At 31.7% G+C, this 11,520-nt stretch overlaps 1 protein-coding gene across 1 annotated transcript; it reads left to right on the forward strand.

Moving 5' to 3' along the window:
- The first annotated feature begins 3,909 nt into the window (after positions 1 to 3,909).
- LOC108844643 (probable protein S-acyltransferase 9) lies at positions 3,910 to 6,491 on the forward strand. The gene is made up of 5 exons (XM_018617928.2): positions 3,910 to 4,173; positions 4,485 to 4,670; positions 5,059 to 5,358; positions 5,473 to 5,706; positions 5,782 to 6,491. Exons 1-5 carry the CDS (start codon positions 4,135 to 4,137, stop codon positions 6,268 to 6,270), a joined length of 1,248 nt encoding a protein of 415 aa, XP_018473430.2. The 5' UTR covers positions 3,910 to 4,134; the 3' UTR covers positions 6,271 to 6,491.
- The last annotated feature ends 5,029 nt before the right edge of the window (positions 6,492 to 11,520 follow it).

An 11,520-nucleotide genomic window follows, 5' to 3' on the forward strand; every position in this document is an offset into this window, starting at 1 on the left:
CGCATATCTCACTAGTTCCAGTGGAATCTCTATCTATTCCCCTGAAGAGTTTGTCGTTTCGAGCCTTCCATATGTACCAGATTATCCAGGGATAAGGATCCTTGTCTTGGTCTGGTCCATCTATGTTGTTCTTGTCGCCAGAATAGATAAATCCATATTAGTATATAGATGCTTTGTGCTGAAAAATGTCTGGACTTGTTGGAACAGATGATAATGAACCAAACTTGTAGGGCAGGGGACACTCGAAAATAGCATGGGGTTACTGATTCTTCTGGTTCCCCACCTTGGACAGTAGTTATCGCATCTCATGTACGCCTAACTAGATTCCTCGTTACTGCCACGTGACCCGTTATCAATTGCCATATAAGATGGCAAATTTTCGTTGGCGCCCTTATCTTCCAAGCAAAGGCTTAAGCGTGGTAATTACTGGGTTCTGAGACGTCATTTTCTTGGTCATCCTTTAAGAGATTTTGGAGCACCCAGTAACCAGATTTATCGTATATGGCCACTCTTTGTGTAGTTCCAGCAATAGGTGTCTCTTCGATGAGTTGTACTTATGGCTTAAACTCCTTATGAGAGATATATCCTCCGGATTGACATATTGCTCCAGCAAGCCAATATCCCATTCCATTGACTCTTGATAATGAGATCGCTGACGCCTCATATTTGGATGCATCACTGGTGCTACCGATGTCGCCGGTCTAGCAGGTGTCGTTGGTATCCATGGATCCTCCCACGCCTTACTTCATATCCAGAATGAATCTTTGTGTCTTATCCCCAATATATAGAAGTTTCCTTGCAGCAGAGATACTGCTCCATACATAAGACGGACTGCTTCAGCATTTACTCGTAAAGGCGAGCTCAATCTGTAGTATCGTGTTTTTGTCATTTATTTAAAATCATTATTTATATTTATATATTATAAAGCAATGGGGAAGAGTCTTTTGTGTCTTTAATAAAAAAACAGTATTGGTGAAAATATCTCTTTAACGAAGATAAACAAGAATAGTGACACAAAAATTGAGGTAAAAGTGAAATTTCACCTACAATATTTGCAATAGCAATACAAAATTAAATGAAGATTTGATATACTATAGCTTATCATTATCTAAACAAATATATAACAAGTTACTGATAGGGTAACTTAATGGCACAAGAATTTTATGAATTACAAAATTACAAGATAGTAATATATTTAATAATATTCTAATACATAAACTCTTGTCATTTATTATTCATCCATGATATATCAATTATATCAAGATATGAAAAAATATATATTTATATTAAGAGATAAAAATATATATTTGTATTAAAATATAATTAAAATTAATTGTAGAATAAATCTAACAATTTATAATTTATTGTTTCACTAAAGGACAACAACAATATAAACTATTTTAACTTTCAAAGTAATAATTCGAATGTGAAATTGTTTTTTGGCAAATAAGAGTTATAATATAAAAAATTAAAATAAATAATAGAAATACCTTCATATAATATTAAAACTAATATCTGTTAATTACAAAATAACACATAAATTACAAAATAACACATAAAATTACAAAATAGTAATATTAAAAGGTAAAATGACAAAGATACCTATATTTATAACTGTCTGATTAATTAAATAAAAACTAGTTTTAGAATAAATGTAAATAATAGATTATATATTGAATATATATTATATCTGAGTTTAGAGTTCAGTTACTATAGTTTAGAATTTAGTATTCAATGTAATTTGATTACAATTTAAATATTTTTTCTTGTTTAAAAATATGGTATTTCAAGGAAATTTTTGTTTTAAATTTTCTTTTTTCTAGTATTAACTATGTAATGACCCAAACTGAAATGGTAGCCTAACGGGACCCGTCAAAGCCCAAAATCATTTCTAGAAGCCCAAAGTATATTGTTATAAATACCTACCTCTCCACTTTGTTTTCTTCACTATAACATTAAGAAAAGTTTTTAGAGAGAGAGAGAGTGAGCCGAGGAAGTGTGTTCATTTTGCAGAGACTGTGTCGCCGGAGCAACCGAACGCCATGATCACGTCCAGCTCGTCACGACCGATCTAGGTAATCACCGGAACTGCATGTGTTTTCAAGTTTAGTTTCGACCTTTTTGGTAAATCGACTATAACTTCCCAACCATTGAGAATCACTTGCATGCAAGGCCACCATCGTGTTCCTCTCGTCAAGACAAAGTCGTAGCCACCGACCACGCCGCAATCGGATCTCAGGCGAAGCCACACGCGCCTCCTGAGGTTTTGTGGCCACTGCAAGTGCATAACACGCGCTGCCGCCCTCCGCCACTGCCGCGCCACCATCCTCCGCCACTGCCGCGCCACCATCCTCCGTCACTGCTGTGCCACCGTCCGCCGCCGGTAAGCCGTCTTCCTCCTCTGTTGTCGCCGGTGACTCAGTCAACATGGCCGAGTCAAATCGGTGAATCAACTCAGTGACTCGGTCAACCGGATTGGTTTGACCAGTAATCAATTGGATTTCGGTTAGGGTAAACTGGTTGGTTAAAATAAATTGATTTTGGGTAGGATAAACCGGTCGGTTAGGTCAAATTGATTTCTGGTCAAAGGTTGACCAAGTTGACATTTGACCAGTGGGTTAACCTTTTCGTAGACTTCAACCAGATCCGTTTTAAACTGTTCGAATGGCGTTCTGACTCGATATTTCGTCTTGGTTTAAGTTTTGGAGCCTATTTGAGCAGCTGGGGTTCATCGATACCACTTATAATCATTGCTAAGTTGAGGGCTACTCCGTTAAATCATGATCTAGTTTAGTACTACCATTATGGAAAGTTTAGTTTCAAAACATGTTTCGTCTCTGTGGATCGAGTCTGTTTGAGAGTCTTGCTTGATTGTTATTATTAGTGACTTTTAAACCGGAAATATGATAATAGAGGATTCAAAGATTGATTGAAATGATTGATGATGAGGACTGTTATATATGTATATACATAGTTATGAGTATGGATTATGTGAGAGGGAGTGAGTTCAAAGATGTTTGGGCTTCAACGCTACGGTGTGTTATGGGTGTGAGCTCAGAGACGTTTGAGCTTCGACGTTGCTGTTTAGGGCGTGGTGCAGAGACGTTTGTATTTGATGCTATGTTGGACGGGGTACAGAAACAGACTGTATTAGCGACGCTTCGAATATATGTATATATCTTTATGAGAAAATTTGTAGTGTAGAGAATAGCTATGTGCTATTAGCGCATTGATTGTTGTTCCATATAGTGTAATAGACACTATGTATGTGTTATGCTAGAGTTAGACTATATTTTTTAATGCTATAAAGTTACTGGTTTGCGGTTTAGCATCTCATACCTCACTGAGATACCCTCATATTTTCACCCTTCCTTATTTTTCCGTTCAGAAGAGACCGACGAGTAGGAGTGATTATATCAAACTGATGCTTTTGGGCTTTTATCACTACTGACTTTTGGACATTTGGCTTTTTTATCGTTTATGTTATTTCTTATTTTAAATTTAGATTTTATGTTGTTTTCTTTATTCCAGATGTTATCGATATTTGTGGATTTGACCTTATAATATTTATATTATGACGTTATTTGTTTTATGACCGGAGTCTATTATTATTATTATTATTATTATTATTATTATTATTATTATTATTATTATTATTATATATTATTATTATTATTATTATTATTATTATTATTTCTGTTATATTATTATTTTATTTTCCGTTTTTATTTATATATTATATTTTGGAAGTGATGGTTGTCAACATGTCATAAACTATTTGTGTAATAAATGAAGATAAATATATATGAATAAATCATTGAATCAAAGATACTGTAAGTACTTTAGTCTACCGTTCGATCAAATGATTTATATAGTAATCCTAGAATGATGACATAATGAAAAGGTAAACAAAACTAGTGTTTCTTCTGGGTGACACACTCCAGAAACGAATCGCATTTTGTGAGATAGAAAGGGAGAGAGAGAGATAACCATTCACTCATCCACCTGGATTTACATCAGTTTCTTTTGGAATCGTACTTAAGACTGAAATGAAATGTACCAACCAAGAAATGTAGAGGATCGTCCAATTCGACAGAAAGTAGCGAAGAGTGTCTGATCCGATCGCTGATTCTCATGGCGGGACGGGTCTACGAAACCTGGAAGGGAAGCAATGTAAGGTTTTGATATTTATATAGTCTCCATTTTCCCTTTTCTGGAATTTGCATTATTCGAATTATCTGCCTTTCTCAAGAAATATGAATTTAGGGTTTGACACTTTTTATTGCCTTTAATTTCCTAATAATTTCCAGTTTTATAAATATGCTTTTAACTTCTTATCATCATTTGCTTTCTGTTTCACTCTCCAAACTCCAAAGCCTGGACATGCATTTTAAATGAAACCATATTATCAATTTTTTCTCAATGGTCAATCATCATCTCCTGTTAATATAGTATCATCATCATCATCTCCTCTTTCATTGCAGAAGTTTTTATTTGGCGGGAGATTGATATTTGGGCCAGATGCTTGGTCTCTTCCGTTTACCTTGTTGCTCATCATAACTCCAGTTACTTTGTTCTCTGTTTTTGTTGCAACACATCTCCGCCACGAGTTCTTCTCAAACACTGCAGGAGATGCTATCTTAGTAGTAGCGATTCTGTTTACTCTTTTTGTAAGTCGCTCATTTTATTTTCCATATATGTTTTCTGGTTTACATGTGTTTCCTGTTAGTATAAACACTAGTCATCTCTTTTGAATGTTGCTTATACAAATGCTTTATAGTATGATTCACTTGAAACAATACCACATTAATTAGTTACAAAAAATAAAAAAATAATACCACATTAATTTAAGAATCTAACAAAACAAATGTAATTACTCACACCGCAACAACATGTATCTTCTGATTTGTTATCTTTTTTTTTTTTCTAACTTAGAGGTGAAGTTAAAGGTATTATGTTTAACAAGCTAGACGGTGAAAGTTCTCACTTCCTTTTTTTGGGTGGCTTTCTAATGGGTGGGTTTAATGTTCTTCCTTCAATCGTCATTCGTCTTGATAGGTACTGATTCTCCTCTTCCTCACTTCTGCGCGAGATCCTGGAATCGTTCCAAGAAACTTGCATCCGCCAGAGGAAGAACTATGCTATGAGACAACGGCGTCAACTGATGGAAGACAAGCACCCACTGTTCAAATCCCGAGGACGAAAGAAGTCATGGTTTATGGTGTTCCCGTTAGAGTTAAATATTGTGATACATGCATGCTTTATCGACCTCCTCGTTGCTCACATTGCTCCATTTGCAACAACTGTGTTGAGCGTTTTGATCACCACTGCCCTTGGGTAGGCCAATGCATTGGAGTGGTAAGCTGATTAAAAACATATTAAACTTGTGAGATATTAAGTTCATAACTTGCTATGTGTGTTGACCAAACTGTTTCTTGACATTTTGTTTTTTTTTGTATGTCTTGTGGGCAGAGAAACTATAGGTTCTTCTTTATGTTTGTTTCATCTGCAACTCTTCTCTGCATCTACGTGTTCTCCATGTCGGCTTTATACATAAAGTTTCTGATGGATAACAATAAAGGTACTGTGTGGAGAGCAATGCGAGAATCGCCTTGGTCTGTTGTGCTGATGATATATTCCTTTATATCCCTGTGGTTTGTTGGAGGGCTTACTGGTTTCCACTTATACCTCATTAGCACAAACCAGGTTAGTTTTTATTTTATTTATTGGAGCTTTTTTGTTAATGTCTCATCTGATAGCTGACATTGTGATTCTGTTCAGACAACCTATGAGAATTTCCGTTACAGATCAGACAATAGAATCAACGTTTATGACCGCGGGTGTTCTAACAACTTCCGTGAGACATTTTGCTCGAAAGTTAAGCCCTCAAGGAACGACTTCAGAGCGTTCACCAGAGAAGAACCTCCGAGGAATACCACATTGGCTACCACGTGGGAAAGACCAGGAGAAGAAGAGGAAGGAAGTTTGGAGTTGGAGGAACGGCGTCAGAAAGTGGAAGACGATCTTGACATCGACGAAGATGTTCTGAAACTACAGCAGCGTTCTAATGCAGAAGAAGGCAGCGATCCAGCGCATCAGAGGGTTGAGATTGACCAAATGAGAGTTGGGTCTAGTGAAAGAGCACCAACGATTCGATCTGAAGTGAGGCACGGTAACTTGGGAGCAAGAACTAGCCCACAAGAAGATGTAACTAGTGGTTCTTTAGTCAGGGAGAGTAGAAGCTATGCAGCTGCAGAGGAAGGCCGGTGATGGGTTAACAATTGAAGTAAAAGAGGTTTTCTTTTTCTTAATGAATTTTATTGTTTTAGTTTATCACTATATTACGGGTTTAGACCCTCGTGGTTTGGTTTGGGAGTTGTGAACACTATAGTGGTTTGGGTTGGACATAAGATCCACATGAGTGGTATCATAGATGATAATTTTTGGCAAGTGATGAATCATGAAAAGCTCCAAGATGGGGAATTTCTACATTGTTTAGCAGTTCCCACTGGTATTATTCGCCACCATTAGCTGACCAGCGTCAGCGTGCGACACTACCTGTAAATTATGTGGGATCTTGTGAAACAGAAAACATCGGTCAACACTACACAAAAGTTTGATCGACATCCGCCTGCCCTTATGACACATTGTGTACAATTTCCAAGCATCGATCGACACCAGCAAATTTTGAAGCATCTCAATAGAAATTGGTCATCCAATCGGAAATTATTGAAGATTCGGATCAACGGATATCAACTGGCAGTAATGAAGATTATGATGTAATATGTGTGCTTTCTCTAAAGGTGCCCCATGTTTTTTCTATGCTATTTTAGGTTACATACGTGTGTGTTTTATGTTTGATGTGCCAATCAATAGATTTAATACATTGATGGACCTTAATGGATCTTTAGATCTGTTTGTGTAACGCTTATTTGCTCTATGGGTTTCCACTTGCCAGTAGTAATATGAACGATCCATCTATACGTTGATGGGTCTTAATGGGTCTTAGATTTGTGTACCACTTCTTTGCTCTATAAGTTTCAAGTAATATGAACAACCTATTATAAACAACTAGATATGAGCCCGTTGCGTTGCAACGGGTTTTGTTTGATGTTTTAATTTAATAAAAACATAATAAAAATCATTTTATTATAGTTTTATGATTTTTCTGCATATCTTGTGTGAAATTTATTTTATAATTAAAAACATTTTTTCACACATAAGTTCAAGTTAATATTTGTATTTTATAATCATTGTTCATAGATCAATGTTGTAAATTTTGCAATTAGGATTAAAGAATATACTATACCTAAACGTTTAAACTCAACACAACCCAAAATAAGAAATTGAATGAAAGGTAAAAAGAAATTAAAGTCAAATACACCAATCGAGTCAAGAACAATATTACACATGTTCTTATGTACTAACTTAATGCTTTATTAAAAAAGTTTTAAAAAGTTTATTTTTGCTAGGATTTTAAAAAAGGAAAAAAAAAATATTTTATAAATCTCCTATTTAACTACAATTAATAAATTAAATAAAAAAAAAATAATACTCTTTTACATTTTTTAGATTTTAGAAAAGGAAAATTTGTCATATAACCTATTACAATTATATTCTCTTTAGAATTTCAGAAAGAATTGCTATCAAATAATTATTTCTAGTTATTAATAAATAATCTTAAAATTGCTTTTATTAACAATTTGTATCAATACCACTTCTACACTTCTTTCGTTAATTAAAGAATTTTTAATATTATGTTCATCATCACATACTCTCTTGAAATATTATAAATTTTTTTTTTTACAATTCTCTTTGGTTAGGACTTAGAAATATGATACAAATTTCTTTTGTTTAGGATTTATTTTAGAAAAAAGGAAAAAAAACTATCAAATATTCTTTTACAGCTTTAGGATTTTAGAAAAGGAAATTAATATTACTTAATATTTTACAATTATATTTCATCTAGGATTTATAAAAACAAAATTTCTATCAAATAATTATTTCCAGTTAATATTAATTATTTTAAAAGATGGCATTTTCAAAATTCGTTTTTTCAATATCACTAGTGTTTTTTTTTTTCAATTTTTATTTTTAATTAAATAATTGTTAGTATCATGTTTATCATTAAAATTTTTAAATTAAAAATTACTATTATTATTTTACAATTCTCTCCGGTTAGGATTTAAAAGAAAAGGAAAAAAATCTTAATTGGTTAAGATTAGAAAAGAAATTTTTACTTTAGAAATTTCTTTTGTTTAAGATTTTATGAAAAAAATTATTTTCACATAATGTCAGTTTTGATTGGCACATTCAAATCATATCAGGTGAAATGTTTTAAGTTATTTTTTCTTTATATTTTTTTTAAACACAAAAGTATTAAAAATAAATTTAGTTAATTATAAGAAAAATAAGATTACTTTACCTTTACATTTTTATTTATACTTTTTAAAAAAAAAGGAAAACTAATTATTTTATTAGTTTTTCCTTATGATTTTTATGCAACTATTTTTATTTTAATAGAAAAATATCTGTTTAATATATGATGTAAACAACAACATCAAAATTGAAAGTTATGTTATAATAAAATGTAATAGTGATAATAAAATGTTGAGTTGTATCAAGAAATTAAAAGAAAATACTCAGGTAATACTTTTCATGTAAATACTATTGTGTTTTGTAAAAATAATATGTGGAAGCTTAAACCTAAATATAGATGTGAAATGTTTGTAGCTATTTTTTGGTCATAATTTTTAACATACAATTATCTATTAGAAAGGAAAGTTAGTTACTTATAACTAAAAAATAAGAGTATTTTTACAATTTTTTTTAAATTAGGCTTTTAAAAAGGAATAGTATATTATTATAAAGTTAGTTTTCTCTCATGTTTTTTATTAAATAATTGAAATTGTAGGATTTTACAATTCGTTTGTTTAACATTTTTTTAAAAAGTTGAATTTATCTTTTATAATTCTCTATTTTTATTGAGTTTAAGAATAAACATTATAATTTTTTTAAAAAAAGAATTAACTTTCTAACCCACGTTTAAAAAGATATAATTAAATAATAATTTATATGGAAATATTTGCTAAGAATAAACATTATAATTTGTTTTAAACCCACGTCTAAAAAGATACTATTAAATAATAGTTTATATGGAAATATTTGTTTCTTTACATTTTTTATTTAAGACTTTTGAAAAGAAAAAAAGAAAACTAACTTTTAAAATTCTTTTGGTTTATTTTATTTTTAAAAAATTTACTATCAAATATTTTATAATATAGAATTTTAAAAGACTATGTAATAGTAATTTTCCTTTTCTAAAATATATAATGATTCAAAATATATATACTAAAAATAATATTGAAGAAATAATTCTAAATTTTATTTAATAGTGAAAAGTAATTATAAAAATTATTTAATAGTAATTGTTTAGTAACTTTCCTTTTAAAAAGATTTTTCCTTTTTTAAATCTCTATTAAATAATAAACAAAAAAAAATATATCATATTTTGACATATGTCACCATCTTAAAAATTTATTGACACGTGTCGTGATCATGTTAATTAGTAACTTTGAAAAACCAAGTTTTATATAATAAGATCAGTTTAATGATTTAAATATTAGTAATATATAAATAAGAATAATTAATTTTAGTAGACATCCACTTGACGTAACATAAACTCATGACTGTTAGAATATGTCTCAATTTTATATATTGTTACAAAATCAATATTAAAACTAATAAATTTATTTAATAAACAATGCTATAAACTTGTTATGCTTCTCAACATATTATAACTTCATTTTAAAAAGTCTTTTATTCAAAGCTGAGTATAAATTTCATTTTACTTCCCAGTATATTATTTTCGTTACAAAATAATTTTTAGATATTTTACAAAATTGTTTTTGATTAATTCAAACTTGGAAAACAAACAATATTTTTAGTACACTGTTTGTTAATAGAGTTAATCTACCAAAATCTCTAATAAAAGCAGATTAAACTATTTATATGGTACAATATAGGGAAAATAGTTAGACACTACAAATATTTTGCGAGCTTTAAGTTAATTCCTTAGCTATTAATTTGGGCAATAATCTCAATTTCATTTGAGACAAGATCGAAAAGTAGAAAAATCTCTAATATATATATATCATCAAACGAATCAAAAAACTCTTATTTTGACTCGTAAGCCCAAGCCGGTAACTCTGAGTCTATGTGAACGACAAAAGACGGTTGCATCCTGGCACTGCGTGCTAGTCGATCCGCCTGCAAATTCTGTGTTCGTGATACATGAATAATCTCTGAGTTGATGAGGACGTTTTTTAGGGTCTTTATGTCTTCTAGATAACTTGTAAAAGCTGGCCATTTCTCTGGTTCTGAAACTATCTTTACCAATTGAGAACAATCCGTTGCAAACGTAACTCTGAACTGATGTAAATTTCTCATACATTCCATAGCCCATATTAGCGCCTCCACCTCTGAGTAAAGTGGTGATTGACTCGCTCTAACATTCCGTGCCCCCATCAGGCTATCAAATCCTTCCAAAGAACTATACCAACTTTGTCCGGAAAAATTATCTTTATCCTTCCATGAACCATCTATAAAACACCATCTTCCTTCTCGTGTTCCAGGGTTATTTCCGGCGACCTGTCGTACCTGAACCTGTGGAAGTACAATCTGTGCATCATTCCATAATACGGATTCTGTCTCAGCCAACTTCAACGTATCCCTCGGGTCAACATCAAGATTACTAAACACCTTAAGATTCCTGCCTTTCCAAATGTACCATAGTATCCAAGCAAACTGATAGATTTCCAGTTTATGCTCAATTCTCCAAAATAAATAATCCATATTTGCAAATAGAGATTGATAGGGGAAGATAGTTGAATTGGATGGAATCTGTGAAAGTGCCCATACCTGACGCGCTGGTGGACACTCAAAAAACACGTGATTTATAGTTTCCTCAGGAACGCCACATCTATCACACCAAATATCTCCTTTTAGTCCTCTTGTTTGCAGATTCTTCTTTACCGCTATGCAACCTGATACCAATTGCCACAAGAAATGCTTCATTTTTGGGGGACATTTTACTTTCCAACGGTATGCTTTCATAATATCAACTATAGGGCCAACCAGTATTAATGGTTTCTCCTTATCAAGATAAACTCTTTCTATTTGATATCCTGATTTTACCGTATATTTTTCATTGTTGGTAAAATCCCAGCCATCCCTATCTTTCAACTGAGCTTTAAATAATCTCACCAAATTTTTCATCATTAGAATACGATTGAATAAATTAACAAATTTCGGGTTAATAAATAGACCTTTCAGTTTCGTATGAACTAAAAAAGAGTTATAAAAACAAATTCCGTATGTCTAAAGCATGAATCAAATCTAGTTTATATTAAAAGTTTTTTCTAGCAATGTGCTTAAATTATATTAATTTGAAATAAATAAACTAAAGATTTTATAAAGAAAAAAGAGAGAGAATTGACTTTAAAAACTTTAGAGGGCTAA

Source organism: Raphanus sativus, chromosome 3 (genome assembly GCF_000801105.2).
Source record: "Raphanus sativus cultivar WK10039 chromosome 3, ASM80110v3, whole genome shotgun sequence".
NCBI lineage: Eukaryota > Viridiplantae > Streptophyta > Magnoliopsida > Brassicales > Brassicaceae > Raphanus > Raphanus sativus.